At 44.8% G+C, this 23,283-nt stretch overlaps 1 protein-coding gene across 2 annotated transcripts in view; it reads right to left on the minus strand.

Annotated features, from left to right (window-relative positions):
• The window catches only part of LOC142257625 (uncharacterized), a 481,515-nt gene that overhangs the window by 432,998 nt on the left and 25,234 nt on the right, over positions 1 to 23,283 (minus strand). For both annotated transcript variants that reach the window (XM_075329773.1, XM_075329766.1), the window contains exons 5-6: positions 403 to 480; positions 40 to 216 (exon numbers count right to left, since the gene is read on the minus strand). In XM_075329773.1, the coding sequence (XP_075185888.1) occupies positions 40 to 216; positions 403 to 480 (255 nt within the window). The remainder of the gene's footprint in view (positions 1 to 39; positions 217 to 402; positions 481 to 23,283) is intronic.

Below are 23,283 nucleotides of genomic sequence, written 5' to 3' on the forward strand. Positions count from 1 at the left end.
CCGTCCTGTATAATGTCCCAGCATTCCCAGCAGTGTCACCTCTCCAGTCAGCATCTCAAGCATCTTGTTGGTGAGTTCTAGGATCTTCTGGTCATTGATGTCCTCATGTATCTGGGGGTGAGGTGGAGGCCCCGGGATTGGGCTCAGGGTTCCTCTCCGTCCTTCAGACACAGGGGCCTGACAGCGATCACTAGAGGTCTTCACTACTGTGTAATCCTGAGTGTGGAGACTTTAATAATATCACTACAGACATTTCCAGAGACCATCACCTCCCCGGTCATATCCTCTGTTATCCCCATAGATGATGTAATGTGATGACATCAGAACCTCTCACCTCCCCGGTCATATCCTCTGTCATTCCCATAGATAATGATGTAATGTGATGACATCAGAGCCTCTCACCTCTCCAGTAAGATGGAAGATTATCTCCAGACTCAGGTTTAAAATCTTCTCCATAATTTGGTCTTTGTCCTTATTCAACTTTTATGTCAATCAGGAAAAATCGAAAGAAAACAACAAAAGATATTTTATTGTAAAGAGGATGAGATGATGATGAGAAAAATCAACTAAAAACACAAAAAAAAATAACTGAAGGGGAAATTATTTGAAAAGATAAAACAGTGCAGTTGCCGTCTTTCCTTTTTTACTGTCGGCGCCAACTGCATCCGATCGGAGGAGACTGTGCAGGAGATCAGGCGACTCCAACACTTTATTCTTGGTCATAAAATTGTCCAGTTTTTAGAGGAGTTACTCATAAACCGTGTGTCGCTCTCTCCCCCATGTGTAGTGCGGGGTCTGTCGCTCTCTCTCTCCTCCATGTGTAGTGCAGGGTCTGTCACTTCCCCATGTGTAGTGCGGGGTCTGTCACTCTCTCTCCTCCATGTGTAGTGCGGACCCTGTCGCTCTCTCTCCTCCATGTGTAGTACGGGGTCTGTCGCTTCCCCCCCATGTGTAGTGCGGGGTCTGTCACTCTCTCTCCTCCATGTCTAGTGCGGGGTCTGTCGCTCTCCCCGATGTGTAGTGCGGGGTTTGTCATTCTCTCTCCCCATGTGTTGTGCGGGGTCTGTCGTTCTCTCCCCCCATGTGTAGTGCGGGGTCTGTCGCTCTCTCCCCCCATGTGTAGTGCGGTGTGCTGCTCTGGTTAGGGCAGGAGTCTGGGGCACGCAGGGTCAGGTCTAGTAATATTGCAAGGTAAGAGCTCTACACCTGAAATTGATTTGCCGCTGTGGCTCCAATGTGAATCCCGACCATATGAATCTACATTGATGGGGGAGACTTGGCATATGGCATATGTTACTATTGGGAGTTTATGAAAGGTTTTTCTTTTCACCTCTGTGATGCTGTAATTTTTGGAGGTTTTTTTGTCTCCAGTAAACCAGGGGTAATTCTTATAAACTTGAGGTAGTGTCAATACCTACTAATAGGTCTCTATGATCCATCTCTTACATGTGAATGTTGGGAGTATTAAGGAGAAGTGGTATTGTGGAGGTGGCATAAGCTATAGCTTGTTTGTTTAAACATAATAAGAATATCTGAGTATGTAAGTAATCAAAATATAGATGTAGTTGCATAATTATCTATCTGTCTATGTAGCCATCGCATAGACCCATAATATAATCCTAAGCTGTATATTCATGAAAGGGTTACCAAGAATAAGTGAACAGATGTACAAACAATGAAAAAAGAAAGTATTTATGCTTATCAGTAGTTCCACACAAAGAAGGAATGTGTTATCTATGGGATGAAATGTGTGTACCTACACTCCCCAACCCTCCCTATGCGGCTTCGATGTTTGAGAGAAAACAGATTGATACTTTTTGTACATGTCTGAAGGTTGAAATGTAATACTAAAATCTGAGCTATAGAATATACGAGTTCATTGGATGACGCTGGCTCAAGGAGAGAACACGTTTTTCTGTCTGATTCACTAATATCGGCACTGATATACAGCTAATGCAGCACCAGTTTCTGGATACCCTGTATGAAGATACCATTAGCTATCTTTACCCCAAATCTCTACCTTGACAGTTTGGCGCACCAGCGTAGAGCCCTTCCACGGACGCATTGCCGACCTGGAAATACCGATGGTTTGGACGTCACATAAGGGCACAGTATATCCAAAGGGAAGGCTATGGCTATAAAAAGGGGACTTCCTTAAGTCACCAGTTGTTGGATGTCGCATGATCCAGTCTAAGCTCTTAGGAGCTGGCTAGGGGATCAGGACCAGGATACCTTGTGGACTCGGTCTAGGGACTTTGGCTCCAACTAGAGGAACACTTGGCTACATGACTTCAAATCAAAGACTACTTAAGGAGGAAACCCAGGTTGGGACAATCCAGTCACCTGGTACAGACTTTGCAGACCTCAGCCAGCTTCCTAAATCTGGCGTTATTCCAGTCTCGGTGGGTGCCCGCCGAAAGCGGGGTGCTGCTGGATTGGAGTAAATAGCCCTGGAACCTCTGAGGCATGGACATTTTAAATCCCTGGTGAAGTCCCAGCGGAAGGGTGAGACTCTGTTGCCTGTTACATTTGTGTGTTTTGCTGGTTATGTGTTATGTGCCGTTAATATTTTGGGGATCCAATAAAGTCTTAATATTGTGAGTCCCTCACCCTGTGCTGTCTGAGTAGTGTTCCGCCCTAGGTTAAGGAGGTCGTGCGTTTAGTTGGGATGAGCCCTGAGCCACGCTGTCTTTCTAAAGGCGGCCAGGCCAGCGGACAAGAGCACACACTGAGCTCCGTGTCTCCACAATTGGTGACAGCAGTGGGACACTACTCAGCCTGGTTTACCCAGGAGAGCTGCAGAGGACTGGTGTTCGCGGACTCCGTCCAGGGCTCAACAACCAGGGAGGCACATAAGCATACCCAGCAGGCCAAAGGGGAGGCATTCAGGTTTCGGACGCTGTCATGTCCAACCCCACCAGCTCAGCCATGGGACAAGGATCAGAGAGGAGTTACGACCGCAGCAGTAAATGGATGCTACAGGATCTGTGCCAGATGCGAAAGATTCACTACAGGAACGCTGACACTCAGTCGGACTTGATGCAGAAATTAGTCCATTGGGATGCCCAGAATGATGTAGAGGACGGTGAGGATCCTGCCGATATTGACCCAGAGGATTTAAACTATGTGCCACATCATGGATCTAGTGACAATCGGGAATCAACTTGGTCCAAAATGGCCCAAGCCACAGCGTTATTGGCTGCATTGGGGCCTAAATCCTCAAGAGAAGAGAGGGCTTGTGTTCTGGAATATGTTTATGAATCCAATTTCCTTACCACCAGCACCTACATCCAGGATAGACCACCAACAAGGAAGTCATCTTCGTTACAGGGACATGCCAGTGTTTAATGATTCCAGCACCGAGATAGATGAACACTTGCAAAACTTTGAGGTGCTAATGGGTATGCACCAGGTGCCCACAGCTGAGTGGTCCAAATACCTGTGGACAAGCTTGCCTGTCTGGGCCCAGGTGGCTGTCCGATCACTTGGGCCTCAGGACTGATTGGACTACGGAATTATTAAGGACACTTTGTTGGCCCTTTTTACCATAACACCCAAGATACATCGCACTAAGTTCCGGACTATGTCTCGCCAGGGTGTCTCGTATGTCGAATTTGGCAGTCAACTCCGACGACACTGTAATCGCTGGCTCGATGGTCGGGCTGCCCACTCCTCTGCTGCCCTCCGGGATGTGATGGTGCTCAAAAAGCTGCAGGAGAAGATGGACCTGGAAATCCGAGAATGGGTAGCTGACAGGAAGCCCCAAACCCCAAAGCAAGCAGCGCGATTGGCTGATGAATTTACAGCCAACTGACCCAGCTGGAGGCCCAATAGGCCCACCGATCTGAGGAGGTCCCTCAACCATGGATCCAAGCGACCCCCAGACTCCCGTGCTGGACTAACTCATTACCCCACAGAAGCCCCAACAAGACAAAAGTTTACCAACAGGGCCGGTGACTTGTCTAACCCACGGCGCTGTTATACGTGTGGGCGCCTTGGACACATAGCCAAAGAGTGTCTTCAAAGCCGGGGCCCCATGCCTGGAGCCCGTCTGCCAGTCTAACCAGTCAACATACACCGAGATGAACCAACAAGACCCGAGGAATGCTACTCCCGAGAAACACCAATAGCTGAGGAAGTGGTTTACCCAGTCCACACCCTACGGCAGGCCGGACACCGTACACCAGCCAACCCCCATCCCCACATCCAGACGGTCAAGGTCGGTGATATACAGGCTCAGGGACTTCGAGACACCGGATCTTCCATTACCCTGGTCAGCCCAGATATTGTTCCCACAGAATATCATTTACCTGGCCGCCAAGTGACCATCACCCTTGCTGGGGGCCAGCGCTCGAACATCCATCTGGCACGAGTGCAGTTGGACTGGGGAACTGACCAAGGAGAGGTTGAAGTGGGGCTCATGGACGGCCTCCCCACCCCTGTTATTTTGGGAAATGACCTAGGACAAGGACTATCCAGCCAGTTTGTCACCGCCATCACCCGCAGCCAAGCCAAACACCATCCTGGTGCAGGCCTTTCTTCCAACCCATCAGAGGAGAACCCTCCTCCTCAATCTTCAGCCTCCTCATCAGAGCCAACAAATGTGAGTACATCAGACCCAACTGTGGCCATTGACTGGGGGGAAATAGATCGTAAGGAATTCAGGGAAGCCCAACTGACAGACCCCACAATAGAGCTTATCCGTAGTGCAGCCGCCCAACCTGGGGGAGGAAATCAGGGGGAGGTGTATAGATGGGAAAAAGGGATCTTATATCGGGAGAAGCCCGCATCCTGCCCACAAAAAACCTGGACCCGTGTACATCAGCTTGTGGTACCCCAGCAATACCGACCCCAACTATTGCGTTTAGCTCATGATGTTCCTGCGGCTGGGCACATCGGGACCAAAAAGACTCGTGCCCGCCTGTTGCGTAGTTTTTTCTGGCCAAGGTCACTCAAGAAGTGCAAAAATACAGAGCCTCTTGCCCAGTGTGTCAGCGTATGGGGGGAGCCCCGTGTCGTGCCAGAGAGTTGCCATTGATATAGTAGGCCCCTTAGCCATCCCCAGCCGCAGTGGAAAAAAGATTCATCCTCACCCTAGTAGACTTTGCTACCCGTTACCCAGAAGCCGTTGCCTTAACCTCCATAGATGCAGAGCACGTGGCTCAAGCTCTACTGGACATCTTTAGCCGGGTAGGGTTTCCACAGGAAGTATTGACTGACCAGGGGGCACAGTTCCAAAGTGAAATGATTCAGACCCTGTGGGAGAAACATGGAGTCCGCCCAATGCGAACAACCCCCTACCATCCTGAAACAAATGGATTGTGTGAGCGCTTCAACAAAACACTCAAACAGCTCATTAGCCGTTATGTGGAGTCCGAGGGGAGGGACTGGGAGAAAAACCTGCAGCAGCTCCTTTTTGCTTACCAGGAGGTGCCGCAGGACTCCACTGGGTTCTCCCCCTTCGAATTGCTGTATGGACGAAAAGTAAGATGGCCCCTAGAACTGGTACGAGAGAGTTGGGAGGGCACCTTCCCCACAGAAGAGGTTCCCATACTGGACTATGTTCAAAAGTTAGGGAAAGGATGAGGCACCTCATGGCGTTAGCCCACGGGAATTTAGAAGTGGCTCAGGATAGGCAAAAACGATGTTACGACCGCACTGCCCGACTCCGAGAATTTGCATGTGGACAGAAGGTCCTAGTACTAGTACCGGTACGGAAAAACAAGTGGCAAGCCATGTGGGCGGGTCCATTCACCATTACCAAGAAATGTGGCAATACTGACTACACCGTGGCCCTGGATCGAGCAGGTGTTCGTGAGCGTACCTACCACATCAACAGGCTAAAAGCTTATGAGGAACGAGAGGTCACCAATTTAGCAGTTTGTTGTCCAGAGGTAGATGACCCAGAGTTGGACCAGATCCCAGACTTATTAGTGGACTTCAAAAGGGAAATGGGGGTAAAAGATGTATCACTGGGGGAGCAGCTTTGTCCATCACAGAAGCGACAGATATCAGACATACTCGGAACGTATGAATCCCTGTTCACAAGTCAGCCTGGTAGAACCCCCCTGGTCCAGCATCATGTCAACACAGGGGCAGCCATCCCACTAAGACAACCCGCCTACCGGGTAACACCTCCTGTGTTGGCAATGATGAAGGCCGAGGTAGATGACATGTTAAATATGGGAGTCATAGTTCCCTCCCATAGCCCATGGGCTGCCAGTGTTGTATTGGTGCCAAAAAAGGACAAGAGTACTCATGTCTGTGTAGACTATAGACGGCTCAATGAGGTCACGATTACAGATGCTTACCCCATGCCTCGGGTGGATGAACTACTAGATAGGTTAGGGGGGTCTCGGTTTATATCTACCCTCGATTTGAGCAAGGGATACTGGCAGATCCCACTCACAAAAGAGGCTCAAGAGAAATCGACCTTCATAACCCCTTTTGGCCTATTTGAGTTTACCAGCATGCCGTTTGGGATGAAAAATGCCCCGGACACTTTCCAGAGGATGGTAGACCATTTACTAGAGGGATCTCAGGGGTATGCCCAGGCATATTTGGATGACATCGCTATCATCAGCGACACTTGGGAAGAGCATGTTCAGCATGTGTCCCAGGTGCTGCAGAGGGTAGCCACCAAAGCCCAGCTCACCATCCGACCTGACAAATGCCAAATGGGGATGGCTGAAGTGCTATACCTGGGACATCGGGTGGGAAGTGGGTGCATTCGTCCCAAACCTGCAAAAGTAGAAGCCATTACCCAGTGGCCACGCTCGGTCAATCAAAAACAGGTCCGTGCGTTCCTAGGAACCGCAAACTATTATCGAAAGTTTATCCCCAATTACAGTACCGTAGCAAAACCGCTCACTGACCTCACAACCAAAAGATATGCCCGTAACCTAATCTGGGCCCCAGAATGTGAAACTGCGTTCCTCCAATTGAAAGACCGGCTGGCCCAGAGCCCAGTCCTGACTGCTCCTGACTTCCGTCGCAGGTTCATCGTCCAAACTGATGCATCGGACACAGGACTAGGAGCTGTACTTAGCCAAGTGGGAGACAACGGTGAGTAACATCTGATAGCTTACCTCTCCCGGAAACTGTTGGACCGAGAGTGCTTACGCCACCATAGAAAAAGAATGCCTGGCCATAGTCTGGGCCCTGAAAAAATTGCAGCCCTACCTCTATGGCAATGAGTTTATAATGCTCACTGACCACAATCCATTGAGTTGGCTAAATCGCACTGCCGGGGACAACGGACGCTTGCTCAGGTGGAGTCTGGCGTTACAATTCTATAATTTTTCCATCTCGCATAAACAAGGCAAGAACCATGGAAACACGGATGGGCTTTCCCGACAGGTGGAGAAGGATGATCGGAAGCCTATCATGTCTGGCCAGCCCATCAACAACAAACCTCGTCAAGATTCAGCAATTTTCCCATCTGGCTAATTAAGAAGGGGGAGGAATGTGATGACACAGACTTTTTCAATGTGTGTCGTGGGTTAAAATTTCTTACATTAGCCAGACGTATTGTTCTTCTGTGTGCTAACTCATGTTTGCTAAACTATTGTTTCTACCATACCATCTGAGCATTCATTGTAATGTAGTTGTGTACTGCTAATCTAATAGTAGCCATTCTCTAGTCTGGGGATTGAAGACTTCATATAGATATCCTCAGTCTTTCTATCCACATCATTTAAATGAACATTATCCATGCAGCTTGAAATTCATCCAATAAGAGAAGCAACCTTGTACAACCAATCCGATAAGGGCACAGTATATCCAAAGGGAAGGCTATGGCTATAAAAAGGGGACTTCCTTAAGTCACCAGTTGTTGGATGTCGCATGATCCAGTCTAAGCTCTTAGGAGCTGGCTAGGGGATCAGGACCAGGATACCTTGTGGACTCGGTCTAGGGACTTTGGCTCCGACTAGAGGAACACTTGGCTACATGACTTCAAACCAAAGACTACTTAAGGAGGAAACCCAGGTTGGGATAATCCAGTCACCTGGTACAGACTTTGCAGACCTCAGCCAGCTTCCTAAATCTGGCGTCATTCCAGTCTCGGTGGGTGCCCGCCGAAAGCGGGGTGCTGCTGGATTGGAGTAAATAGCCCTGGAACCTCTGAGGCATGGACATTCTAAATCCCTGGTGAGCCAGCGGAAGGGTGAGACTCTGTTGCCTGTTACATTTGTGTGTTTTGCTGGTTATGTGCCGTTAATATTTTGGGGATCCAATAAAGTCTTAATATTGTGAGTCCGTCACCCTGTGTTGTCTGAGTAGTGTTCCGCCCATGGTTAAGGAGGTTATGCGTTCAGTTGGGATGAGCCCTGAGCCACGCTGTCTTTCTAAAGGCGACCAGGTCAGCGGACAAGAGCACCCACTGAGCCCCGTGTCTACACAATATCCATCCCACAGGTGAGTGTTACATAATGTGTATTCACTGCCGTTGTGGTTGGTTTGGAGAGGAGGGAGTGACGGGCTGTGTGTCCTTATCGGTGTTAAAAGGTACCTGATTGTGACTCAGGGGTGATGCCCGCTGGGGCGTAGTAGCACGATCCCAACCCTGAGGTGTGGATCAGAGTGTCACACGGGATCCAGAGGACGGTTGTTAGGGCAGGAAAGATGGTGGTGGCCGGATACAGCTAGTTAGACTGACCAAGTCTGTAATTAAAGACAAAGGGGGGTTCCTGTGACCAAAGATAGCGAGTTAGGACGTTTAAATATTGGTACAGCTGATTAAGTCCGGAGGCCGGGACTTGTTTGCATGTGCATATGCATTCTTGTACGACCTCTTCTGTGAAACGGAAGATTTTCACGTGACCGAAGATAGTGAGTTAGGACAATAAAAAATATTGGTGCAGCTGATCAAGTCCAGAGGGAATACATTTTATACCCCTCCTCTGTGACGCGGGATACCCTTATTACTATATAGCTCAGGAGTTGCCAGCTAGTATAGAGGTGTGGCCTTAAGTTCTGGCCGGGCTCTAACGCACACCGCGTAGTCATAAATTAGTGTAATCCGGACACCACCAAGATAGCAAAAATGTTCAGACAGAAAGCTGAGAGGCCGGAAGGTAACAAGAGATTGTTAATTGATGCTGAATTGTTTAACATAATAACGCAGATATTGCTATCAAAAGGATATATTGAGGTCAAGGATGAAGATGAGCAAGGAGCTGTTGTGTTTTCCTATAGGCCACCCAAGTCTGAGGATGGTTTTAGGGGCACTCAGGAAGGTTGTTTTGTTGCCACTTCACAGCTTGATTCTGGACAAGTTCCGGAGTTATTCACAGATGCTGCAGTCCCACCCACTAGCCAAAATCCCCTAACTCTTTCTGTACTGCCCACTCCTGCCTCTATCCATCCAGAAGCACCAATTGAGAAACCGCCCCGATACGACCCAGCCAGCTGCACATGTTACCAGCGTGGCTACCAAAACACAGACTGGAGAGATGGTTGTAATAATTGTGCAATTCACCGCCCACATCTGAGTTACGGCCATAAGCCTGTCCCATCCTCCCTGTTTTAACTCCTGGAGGAAGTTACTATGTACCTCCTCTACATCAGAGAACAACCGAGCAAACTCAAGAGCTGTTATCCACACCCATACCCCTGGCCCCTCCTGTACCTGTAATGCCGTCTCTCCCTTTACCGGCCAGTCTGACGTCACGCTCCCCAGTCGCCGATCCCCTCCCCTTGGATCCTTGGATCCCCCTCCTTTCTCTAGGACACACAGTGAGACTTATCCCAAACCTGAGGAGGAACAGCCATCATTCAAATATGTCCCTTTCAACCACACCCAGTCAGCGGCATTAATCCACTGCCTGCCAGATCTCGAAATCAACCCTATGCGATTTTCTAGGAACATGCTACAGGTCCACTAGTTATATTCAGCTGCTCAGAAGGATCTGGTTAATCTCACCAAGATAAAAGCAGGAGACAGTTTTTGGCCCTAATGGAGCCCCATCTCACAATGCCCCCAGGCGCTGATGACACCACTTTCAAAATTGGACAACAGTATTGTGCCGCTTTAAAAAGATGGGCTCAAGATCAATTGGTGTATACAAAACGCGCCGCTGCAGCCCCCACCACAGCCATGCCCCAACAGGGCCCAAACCCCGTATACGTAGCTCCCAATCAACAAAACCAGCAGAACCAGCATCAGAATTGTTGGTGTTGTGGTCAGCTCGGTCACTATCAAAGAAAGTGGATGGAAAGCGAATATGTCTGGCTCACTGTTGTGTAGATTAGGTGCCCAGAAAAAGTAGGAGTCAATCAAATAGTATTAGTTCTGGCACACAGCGTGCCAGAACTAATACTATTTGACTATCAAAGAAAGTGTCACACCCCCAAATCTCAGTGTTTGGCCAGGTACCCTCGAAACCGTAACCAAAACTTGCAGCACACAAATCCACAATAAAGGTGTTCCCTGTAGATCCAGTAATGATCTAGCTGAAGCCTGGTGTGCCTCTTCCCAGAGTATCACAGTATCCCTTTAAATCAGCCCCAGGAAATCTCCCAAGATACCGCCTACAGTCCGGGCTGCACCCATGAGTCTGCCCCAACCTTTCCTAATGACACTAAGGGGAGCCCCGGACTGCTTGCCCTCTTGCTGCAGTGATCCCGATCCCAAGCTACCCGTTCTAATGATGCTTTCCATTCCACCCCATCAATCTTAAAGCTTCTGTAATATATGTTTTTGTAATGGTTTTATTTTTACTGAGTAACGCAGAACAGAGATATATTTTACATATTTCTGTAATGAAAGTTCTGCCCATGGCCCCTCTTGTATCTGTTTTTCCCACCAGCCATTCTAACATCGCGCACCCTGAAGGAGAGGTGGGGGCCATAAGCCGGCAGGGATGTGTGGGAGGGTGTACTCATTGTAAGCTGCTGCTTATCACAAGATGTAAAAAAAAAAAAAGAAAACTGACGAAGTAGAGAAAAGAAAAAAAAATGGCTTCTGCAGAGATTTGCAAGACTGCATGTGTTTCATTCCTTACTGATAAGTGCTTTTCTCGGCTGGTAGGGTGGGTTTTGTTTAACCCTTAGAGTTCAAAATTTCACACGAAATTATCAAAAGTATCCTGCTAATACCTAAATAATTAAATTATTTTTGCAGGGAAAATTATATTTCTTAATATATACAAATTAGTTTTTTTTTGCTTTTATGGTTATGTTTTTGTTTTGTATTTTTGCATATAGACTGTCAATATTTTATTAGTTTTTTTCTTTTGTAGATACAGAATGTCCATTGTAAGATTTCAACATTCCCCAGTAGTGTATAAGTATTATTCATCGGTTGGTTAAACATATTATCTGCTGTTATAAAACTATAAATTTTGTCAAAGTAGTACATAAAAACAAAAAAAAGTGTGGGAAGTAGATATCTATTATATTTTTCTAGTAGTAGAAGGTGCAGCAGACATATTGGATAGGCTTTAAAGCTGGCCTTTCTTTTGCAACAGTTATGTCTGTTATGAGAATGATCTAATGCATATTTCTTTTAGGTTTTGTTTTTATAGATGAAACAAAATGTTGGTCGATTCTGCACTGGATATGCTACAGTTTACACAACATGAGGTAGTCTAAATATGAACCACTCCCTCCCCTCCTATCGGTGCAGGTGAAAGTGACGCATTAATGCCCTCTCTAGATGGGTGGAGCAAAAGTAGGTAAGATAGTCAAAATGTATGTAGGATATAGATCTTTCCTGTTGTCAAATGAGCTAGGTATGCCGAAGATAAAGTCTAGATCTGAGCTGATGGAATCGGATGGAGATCCCCGCACAGGTGCAGCTGACCAAGAAGCAGTGAACGGGCCTAGAGTTGAGGAGTCCTTTACCAATGCATATGGACCATACCTCGGAGACATCTGTCATGTCAGTGACTTCTGTCATTCCTTGTGTTCTTAAATCCCTACAGGAACAAGCGAATCAACAAGGAGTGGAGTGTGAGATGCAGGAAGCCAGTTGACTGAGGAAGGTCTGTGGATAAAGGGAGGTGAGCTTCCTCTGCCATGAGATCTCCTTAATGATGGCCCAAGTAACTTATAGACTAAAATCTGTGAAAGCCGGATATCAGTGTGCGCTTTGGTGACGCCAGTGTTCAGTACCCAGGTAGGCAAACTCACCCGGTCTTGTAAAACACGTTCTTACAACAATGAAGAAAAAACTGTAGAGTCCGCAGAAACACCCTGCACCTGCTCTACCCATTCTTAGAGACTGCAAACTGATTAAAGATGTACAGTTAGGTCCAGAAATATTTGGACAGTGACACAATTTTCGCGAGTTGGGCTCTGCATGCCACCACATTGGATTTGAAATGAAACCTCTACAACAGAATTCAAGTGCAGATTGTAACGTTTAATTTGAAGGTTTGAACAAAAATATCTGATAGTAATTGTAGGAATTGTACACATTTCTTTACAAACACTCCACATTTTAGGAGGTCAAAAGTAATTGGACAAATAAACCAAACCCAAACAAAATATTTTTATTTTCAATATTTTGTTGCGAATCCTTTGGAGGCAATCACTGCCTTAAGTCTGGAACCCATGGACATCACCAAACGCTGGGTTTCCTCCTTCTTAATGCTTTGCCAGGCCTTTACAGCCGCGGCCTTCAGGTCTTGCTTGTTTGTGGGTCTTTCCGTCTTAAGTCTGGATTTGAGCAAGTGAAATGCATGCTCAATTGGGTTAAGATCTGGTGATTGACTTGGCCATTGCAGAATGTTCCATTTTTTTGCACTCATGAACTCCTGGGTAGCTTTGGCTGTATGCTTGGGCACATTGTCCATCTGTACTATGAAGCGCCGTCCGATCAACTTTGCGGCATTTGGCTGAATCTGGGCTGTAAGTATATCCCGGTACACTTCAGAATTCATCCGGCTACTCTTGTCTGCTGTTATGTCATCAATAAACACAAGTGACCCAGTGCCATTGAAAGCCATGCATGCCCATGCCATCACGTTGCCTCCACCATGTTTTACAGAGGATGTGGTGTGCCTTGGATCATGTGCCGTTCCCTTTCTTCTCCAAACTTTTTTCTTCCCATCATTCTGGTACAGGTTGATCTTTGTCTCATCTGTCCATAGAATACTTTTCCAGAACTGAGCTGGCTTCATGAGGTGTTTTTCAGCAAATTTTACTCTGGCCTGTCTATTTTTGGAATTGATGAATGGTTTGCATCTAGATATGAACCCTTTGTATTTACTTTCATGGAGTCTTCTCTTTACTGTTGACTTAGAGACAGATACACCTACTTCACTGAGAGTGTTCTGGACTTCAGTTGATGTTGTGAACGGGTTCTTCTTCACCAAAGAAAGTATGCGGCGATCATCCACCACTGTTGTCATCCGTGGACGCCCAGGCCTTTTTGAGTTCCCAAGCTCACCAGTCAATTCCTTTTTTCTCAGAATGTACCCGACTGTTGATTTTGCTACTCCAAGCATGTCTGCTATCTCTCTGATGGATTTTTTCTTTTTTTTCAGCCTCAGGATGTTCTGCTTCACCTCAATTGAGAGTTCCTTAGACCGCATGTTGTCTGGTCACAGCAACAGCTTCCAAATGCAAAACCACACACCTGTAATCAACCCCAGACCTTTTAACTACTTCATTGATTACAGGTTAACGAGGGAGACGCCTTCAGAGTTAATTGCAGCCCTTAGAGTCCCTTGTCCAATTACTTTTGGTCCCTTTAAAAAGAGGAGGCTATGCATTACAGAGCTATGATTCCTAAACCCTTTCTCCGATTTGGATGTGAAAACTCTCATATTGCAGCTGGGAGTGTGCACTTTCAGCCCATATTATATATATAATTGTATTTCTGAACATGTTTTTGTAAACAGCTAAAATAACAAAACTTGTGTCACTGTCCAAATATTTCTGGACCTAACTGTATATCATAAGTACGTTGTATGCAAGTCTGTGCGTGTTGTTTAGATTTCTTTCCAGGTTTGGTCAGAGGCATTCCAGTGCAGAAAGCGACATCATTGCTGAAAATTCACATAATGCAAGTGGTATGTTGTGATACCAATGTGATATGACTGAAGAATGTGTGTGATTTAGATAGGGATCATAATCAAAAGATAGTGATCCCAGATATTATTTGATCCATCAATAATTCAGTATCAGAGAAAGATGTCCTCTGGCTGACCCTATTTCACTATGACCAAAGAATACGTGTCAGACAGATCTTGAGCAAACCACGATAATGAGGAAGTAACGTTTACAGTTCCACAGTCAGGAAACTTGTGGTTAGTGGATAACAGGTGTAAGGAAGCTAGCATGTAAAATTTACGGCTCATTGCAATATCTCCAGGAAAACTGTGGTCGGCCAGTGGTCAACTGGCAGAATGTACAGGAAATGTGCAGGAAGCTGTTGGTGCCCACAGCAGCTTGTGGTCAAGTTACATGAACATGACTCAGCTGTCACATGCTGGTCACCAATTAACCACTCTATAAACACAACGTACAAAGTTTCTTATAAAAGGACCGGACTCTATTAATCAGATTAGGGAACCCTTTCAGGAAGCTGAAGTATACATACCGCTCCTGTGATGCAAAAAAGGCCGGGTTGTTCCTTCTCGCTAATCGAGTCCCTCCGATGAGAAAGGATTGCTACAACATAACGGTAATGTTGATGCAAATTTCTGTTATTGTATAAGATTCTATGATTATAAAGTAGTTCTAATGCCTATGCACCATTGATTATTCATGTGCTATTAAAATAAATAGTATCTTGCTATAAAGAATCTTAGTATTCGTGCCTCATTAGGATATCAGTGAGCGCTTCGTAAGTACGGGCTTTCAGCCCCCTTTTTAGGAGAATTTAGCAAGACATAAATTGGCGTAGTCGGCAGGATTACGTCTATAAGAAGTAATTAACGAATTTTTGTTATTTAGAAATTAAAAACATATATTTGGCAAATTTCCAGATATTTTTTCAATCTTTTTGCATAGTGTCAAAATGTTTAGAAAACGTAAGGATAATGTTAAGGAGGTTGTTGTGGAGATCCCTGGCTGGACTGAGGCTCCCTACAATCTTATAGGCATAGCACATGAATTGGTCAATTGTGGATTGGCAGGACAATGGCAGAATAAGCTCAAGGGTAGTGAACCTACTGATGTTGTGAATGTACTCAGTTGTATCCCTGTGAAAGCAGGTGATGTAGTGTCTTTAGGACGGCGCATCTGGATTTTGGCAAGTGCATATCGCGAGATGCACGAGCGTAATCTAAAGATGCAGAAGAAAGGTTCCCAGATGGAACAAAAGATGATAGAATTAAGTGGCCAGAAAACAGTTCTGGAATGTATTACCAGACTGTTGAAGGATAAATTGGAACATTATCAGAATGTGGCAGAAAAAGCGGCCGTAAAATTGCTCAAAATAAGTACAAGAAAAGAAGAGGAAAAGTAAATAAAACCAAAGTACATAAAAGTATCGCCTCAGCTTCTGCAAACTGGAATCCCGATACTTGGGATGGGGATGTGTGTGATTCATCTTCATCATCTGATGAGGAGAATTACCATAAAGGGAAGATTCAAGCTAACCCAGTAAGGAGGCGCCTAGAGAGGACAGAGAATGAGATCATCCGGGAACATGTCCGGAATGGTCAGGGGAATCTGCAATATGACGAAGATGGTAATGCCATCACAAATGAGAGAACAATTCCTCATGTAAAAAATCGAGTAACCATTGAAGATTACTCTCAGGGAGAAGTTGATAGCATTTTAACACAGTTTAGACAAAAACCAGGAGGAGAAATTCCCTGGTTGGTCAGGGTGCAAGATATCGGAGGAGGTGGAGTGCACTTTGACGCCGGAGACGTGGCAAAATTTGTCACCATGTCTCGGGACCCAGTAATTCAGAGATCAATAAAAAATTATTTTGTTGATCATAATGAGTATGGTACTCAAAACTTAATCATGATCCTAGCCCATGCTTTTCTGGACAAATAGCAAATAGCTGGACAGAAGCAGACTTTCCTATCAATGATAAACCTTGGTATACCTTAAAAGATGGTATGGAAAGGCTGAAGGAAGAAGCAATGAGGAATGCTCTTCCTCTTTTGGGAAAGGATGATGATTATCTCCAGTACCCATTGACAGCCAGCATAAGAAATAGGCTGGTTAAACATGCTCCTCCAGCATACAAAACATTTATTTTAACCTTAACTATAGCTATAGCGCTGACTGGAGAATCAATCGGTGTAGTTCTTTGGAGGATGAGGGAGTTACAGGATATGGGATAGTGGGATAAATCATCCCCTGGAGGCCATCTTGGTAACAGTAAGCCAAACAATCCTGATTGGAAAGAGAAATCAGTAGGGGAGGCCCCACGGGTGTCTCGCAAAGACATGTTCCAGGCTTTGCTTAAAGCCGGGATCAATAAGGAAAGGATTGATGGAAAGGAGACAGGAGAATTATGGAAGTTGTACACTACAAATGTGGAAGGGGGCTCAAAAACCAACCAAGGTAAAGAAATCAGAAAGAAAAGGGGAAAAACCCCCAAAGTGTCTTGGGAAGATTTTCAGTCAGTTTATCCATGGGAAGAACCGGCTGCAGCCGTGGCCACAAAGGTCACGGAAGGAAGGGCTAATACACAGACTGAAGTCTGTGTAAATGAAAGTTCAGAAGGAAGTGATTTACCATAGATAGCTAGCCAAGCCCCCCTATTGATAAAAAGGGACGAACGTCCCTACGTCAATCTTAGCATACATTGGAAAGGGGGAAATGTTCAAAGAGTCCCAGCTTTGATTGACACGGGGGCGGAGGCTACATTAATTCATGGAAACTCAGAAAAAATAAAAGGACCTCGAGTAAAAATTGCTGGACTAGGTGGTCAAGTGATCACCGGGGTTCAGACACAGGTAGCTTTGAAGATAGGTAATTTACCTATCAAGAAGTATACGGTGCTGGTAGTTCCTATACCAGAATATATTTTGGGAATTGATGTCCTAAAAGGGATGACTCTTCATCTGACAGAAGGAAAATTCTCCTTTGGGGTTAAGGAAATGCGACCGGTGGTGGTGGGCAAAGTTTAAATGCCCCCTGTACATATACCTCCAGCTACAAAAATGTTAGCTATGAAACAATATCGAATACCAGGAGGTCACAGAGAGATAGGAGAAACCATTAAAGAATTGGTAGAAACTGGGGTAATGCGCCCTACTACTACCGCATGGAATAATCCTGTCTGGCCAGTTAAAAAGAGTGATGGCTCCTGGCGCATGACAGTTGATTATAGGGAGTTAAACAAGAATACTCCTCCTTTGACAACTGCAGTTCCGGATACAATAATGATTGTGGAAAATATTCAGACTCACTCCGGAACTTGGTATGCAGTAATCGATTTGGCAAATAGAAGATAAGGCTCAAGATCAGTTTGCATTTACTTGGTTAGGGAGACAATATACCTTTACCAGGTTACCCCAAGGATGGCTACATAGCCCCACAATCTATCACCGGACGGTGGCAGAGCATTTGGATGGATTGATCTACCATCAGAAATGCAGATCTCCCATTATATCGATGATATAATGATACAAGGACAAGATGAGCAAAGTGTGAAAGATCAATTGACAAAACTGATTGCTCATATGAGGAGTAAAGGATGGGAAATCAATGATGCCAAGGTTCAAGGACCGTCTCAGGTGGTAACATTTCTAGGGATTCAGTGGAACAAGGGGCACAGAGAGATCTTGCCCAATGCCAGACAGAAAATTATTACTTTTCCGGTCCCTAAATCCAAACAAGAGACTCATTTGGGCTTTACACGAGATGATAGATTGTGCGATGTGTCGTCGGGGTCACGGTTTTCGTGACACACATCCGGCATAGCGCACGACGTCGTCTCGTGTGACACCTCTGAACGACGCAGTATAGCTCACAAATCGTGAGTCGTGTACTCGTCGTTAACTTTCATAATCTCGTTTATTTTCATGGGTGCAGGTTGTTCATTGTTTCCGTAGCATCACAGCGTACCTGCGTCCCACGGCACCCGCCTGCTTAATGGAAGGAAGGGGGTGGGCGGGATGTTTACGTCCCGCTCATCTCCTCCCCTCCGCTTCTATTGGTCGGCTGCCGTGTGACGTCGCTGTGACGCCGAACATCCCTCCCACTCCAGGAAGTGGACGTTCGTCGCCCACAGCGAGGTCGTCCGGAAGGTAAGTACGTGTGACGGGGGTTAAACGAGTTTGTGCGCCACGGGCAGCGATTTGCCCGTGACGCAAAAACGACAGGGGCGGGTACGATCGATTGTGAAATCGCACAATCGGTCGTCCCGTGTAAAGCAGGCTTCAGTCTTATATTGGATTGTTTGGTTTTTGGAGACAACATATCCCTCATTTGGGACAAATGTTGGCTCCTTTGTACAAAGTAACGAGGAAAAAATATGAGTTCCACTGGGGAGAGGAACAGCAAAATGCGTTTGAGATGGTCAAGGAAGCGATACAACAAGCTGTGGATCTATGGCCAATGTTGTCAGGACCCGTGGAGCTGCATGTGTCAATTCAACATATGTATGCCAATTGGTCACTGTGGCAAAAACAAGGGGGAAAAAAAAAAAAGAGTTCCTCTTGGATTTTGGAATAGAAAATTACCAGATGCTGGAGAAAAATACACTCCTTTTGAACAGACCTCAGTACATTGGAAACTGTCGTGGTACCCCCAGGTAAGGTAAAACCAATTTCAACAGGATTGGGTTGCCAGATACCAAAGAATCATTATGGTCAAATAGCCACTCGTTCTAGTTTAGTGTTAAAAGGAGCCATAGTGGTGGGAGGGGTAATAGATGCAGATTATCAGGGTGAAATCAAGGTACTGATGCTAAATTTGAGAAATGAACCTTTGATTTTGGTGAAACACCAGAAGGTGGCTCAAATGTTGATAATTCCAATAAACCTGTCTGAGATAATAGAAGGAACTGCCCCGGCAAAATTAACAATACGGGGTACTAAAGGTTTTGGATCCTCTAATATTACAAATGTAGGAGCAAAATATGGATTCAAAACCTCCAAGGACCGCCCTCAGAGGCAGAAATAATAGCGGTTGGAAAAGATCGTACTCTCCTGATAATGAGACCAGGAGTGGAGAAGTGGGACAAGAAAAGAAAAGAAAAGTTCCACAAGAAAAATGTTATTTACGAGAATAACAGTGTATCCCTATTTGCAGATGGTGTTGTAAATAAGCGGAATCCATGTTATCGGTTACTGGGAAGAGCTCGATAGTGATGAGATGGAGAAATTCCTGTGTTTGATGTTTGCCTCTTTGGTCGTTGGAAGGACAAGTCTACATCAGGAGGAACCTATGGCGAATAAATTCCTGATGCACCATCACATTTTCAACACACAGATTTCTGAATCTGTACACATTCTCCAGTTACAGCCACCAGTACCCCTTATCTGGCTATCCCGGTATCAATGGAGGAAATCTTAAAGTGGAAAGGTTGTTCTGATCATCTTGCTGATATAGACACTCGAAATGTTCATCTATGGAATATTACAGTACCCATTCCCATAGTGGGATGGATCAATCTTCCATGGTGGCAAGGCAATTTGAGTGGAACAATCACTAATTTACAATATCTGGCTTTTAAGGGAGGAATTTGGGTACCAAGAAATGACTGGACTGACTAACCTTGGATTCCTCCCTATGGAGAATATAAAAATAAGTTTTGGGACAACTGTAAATACTTTAGATGATTTTAAACCCAGCTTAGTGGAAAGGACAATTCATGATATGTTATAGCCTTATGCCAATATGTTCATAAATGGGACTAGTGAAACCTGTCGTAACATACAGTTAGGTCCAGAAATATTTGGACAGTGACACAATTTTCGCGAGTTGGGCTCTGCATGCCACCACATTGGATTTGAAATGAAACCTCTACAACAGAATTCAAGTGCAGATTGTAACGTTTAATTTGAAGGTTTGAACAAAAATATCTGATAGAAATTGTAGGAATTGTACACATTTCTTTACAAACACTCCACATTTTAGGAGGTCAAAAGTAATTGGACAAATAAACCAAACCCAAACAAAATATTTTTATTTTCAATATTTTGTTGCGAATCCTTTGGAGGCAATCACTGCCTTAAGTCTGGAACCCATGGACATCACCAAACGCTGGGTTTCCTCCTTCTTAATGCTTTGCCAGGCCTTTACAGCCGCAGCCTTCAGGTCTTGCTTGTTTGTGGGTCTTTCCGTCTTAAGTCTGGATTTGAGCAAGTGAAATGCATGCTCAATTGGGTTAAGATCTGGTGATTGACTTGGCCATTGCAGAATGTTCCACTTTTTTTGCACTCATGAACAACTGGGTAGCTTTGGCTGTATGCTTGGGGTCATTGTCCATCTGTACTATGAAGCACCGTCTGATCAACTTTGCGGCATTTGGCTGAATCTGGGCTGAAAGTATATCCTGGTACACTTCAGAATTCATCCGGCTACTCTTGTCTGCTGTTATGTCATCAATAAACACAAGTGACCCAGTGCCATTGAAAGCCATGCATGCCCATGCCATCACGTTTCCTCCACCATGTTTTACAGAGGATGTGGTGTGCCTTGGATCATGTGCCGTTCCCTTTCTTCTCCAAACTTTTTTCTTCCCATCATTCTGGTACAGGTTGATCTTTGTCTCATCTGTCCATAGAATACTTTTCCAGAACTGAGCTGGCTTCATGAGGTGTTTTTCAGCAAATGTAACTCTGGCCTGTCTATTTTTGGAATTGATGAATGGTTTGCATCTAGATGTGAACCCTTTGTATTTACTTTCATGGAGTCTTCTCTTTACTGTTGACTTAGAGGCAGATACACCTACTTCACTGAGAGTGTTCTGGACTTCAATTGATGTTGTGAACGGGTTCTTCTTCACCAAAGAAAGTATGCAGCGATCATCCACCACTGTTGTCATCCGTGGACGCCCAGGCCTTTTTGAGTTCCCAAGCTCACCAGTCAATTCCTTTTTTCTCAGAATGTACCCGACTGTTGATTTTGCTACTCCAAGCATGTCTGCTATCTCTCTGATGGATTTTTTCTTTTTTTTCAGCCTCAGGATGTTCTGCTTCACCTCAATTGAGAGTTCCTTAGACCGCATGTTGTCTGGTCACAGCAACAGCTTCCAAATGCAAAACCACACACCTGTAATCAACCCCAGACCTTTTAACTACTTCATTGATTACAGGTTAACGAGGGAGACGCCTTCAGAGTTAATTGCAGCCCTTAGAGTCCCTTGTCCAATTACTTTTGGTCCCTTGAAAAAGAGGAGGCTATGCATTACAGAGCTATGATTCCTAAACCCTTTCTCCAATTTGGATGTGAAAACTCTCATATTGCAGCTGGGAGTGTGCACTTTCAGCCCATATTATATATATAATTGTATTTCTGAACATGTTTTTGTAAACAGCTAAAATCACAAAACTTGTGTCACTGTCCAAATATTTCTGGCCCTGACTGTGTCGGGAAATCTAATGTGTAACGATTCCTCTGGATATCGAGCAAATGATCCGACCTGTAATAACCCTGATGTAGGATACTGTAGCCCAATTGGACAACAGCCCGGGTGGTGCTTGTTATCAAGTTAGTATTTTCGTTGACTTTTTTCATCGTTTAGTTTTGCAATACTCGGCTATATGGGATTTACCTAGAGGAATGTATTGGGTATGTGGGTATAATGCCTATAAATGGCTCCCAGTAGGAGTCAAGGGAAGCTGTACTTTAGCTCGTATGACCCCAGCTACCTTTTTAGTACCTTATGATCAATTAGATGCTCAGGTTTTGCCAAAACACATGATATTCAAGAGAGCTGCAGATAATAAACCAAGGGAATCAGGGCGACCCCATGTGGTACAAATGGGAACAGGAAATAAGTTTTTCAGTACTTTCTTCCTATATCCAATGGTAATGCAAATGTGGGATAAATTAGTAGAATCAACTGATTATCTGGATGATCAAATTTTTGCAATTTTGGATATAGTAAACACCTCTGTAGCTGTACAACAGCAGTTACTTATAGTTACTAACCAGCACACTTTGGTACTTGATTACCTAACAGCAGCCCAAGGGGGTATGTATCAGATAATAGGCCCCGCCTGTTGCCATTACATAGATCCTGAAGGACAGCTACAATTACGAGTAAAGTTAAATGACATACAAAAATTAAGAGATAAATATCAAAAAGATAATGATGTAAATAAAGATAGTTGGTGGGCGAATACCTTTTCCTTCCTAAACCCTGCAAATTGGTTTAAGGGGTTAGGAGGATGGGTAATGGGGCTTTTGCAGTGAGCTTTTCAGATAATATTGCTTTTAGTTTTAATATACATAGTAGTGAAAGTGATTATATTTGTTATTCAACGTTTATCCAAACAAACCAAGAAATCAAAATTTGTGGCAAAGTCAATGATAGTGTCCTATTAAAAGCGATACTCTTGGTCATGGTATGTTTTCCGAGTGATCTTCCTCTAGTGGAATTCTGATGACGGAAAATAATCCCTGGGATCAAAGACCGATTGTGATACCAATGTGATATGACTGAAGAATGAGTGTGATTTAGATAGGGATCATAATCAAAAGATAGTGATCCCAGATATTATTTGATCCATCAATAATTCAGTATCAGAGAGAGATGTCCCCTGGCTGACCCTATTTCACTATGACCAAAGGATATGTGTCAGACAGATCTTGAGCAAACCACGATAATGAGGAAGTAACGTTTACAGTTCCACAGTCAGGAAACATGTGGTTACTGGATAACAGGTATAAGGAAGCTAGCATGTAAAATTTACGGCTCATTGCAATATCTTCAGGAAAACTGTGGTCGGCCAGTGGTCAACTGGCAGACTGTACAGGAAATGTGCAGGAAGCTGCTGGTGCCCACAGCAGCTTGTGGTCAAGTTACATGGACATGACTCAACTGTCACATGCTGGTCACCAATTAACCACTCAGAAAACACAATGTACAAAGTTTCTTATAAAAGGACCGGACTCTATTAATGAGACTAGGGAACCCTTCCAGGAAGCTGAAGTGTACATACCGCTCCTGTGATGCAAGAAAGGCCGGGTTGTTCCTTCTCGCTAATCGAGTCCCTCCGATGAGAAAGGATTGCTACAACATAACGGTAATGTTGATGCATATTGTATAAGATTCTATGATTATAAAGTAGTTCTAATGCCTATGTACCAGTGATTATTCATGTGCTATTAAAATAAATAGTATCTTGCTATAAAGAATCTTAGTATTCGTGCCTGATTAGGATATCAGTGAGCGCTTCGTAAGTACGG

This window comes from Anomaloglossus baeobatrachus, chromosome 1 (genome assembly GCF_048569485.1).
Source record: "Anomaloglossus baeobatrachus isolate aAnoBae1 chromosome 1, aAnoBae1.hap1, whole genome shotgun sequence".
Classification (NCBI taxonomy): domain Eukaryota; kingdom Metazoa; phylum Chordata; class Amphibia; order Anura; family Aromobatidae; genus Anomaloglossus; species Anomaloglossus baeobatrachus.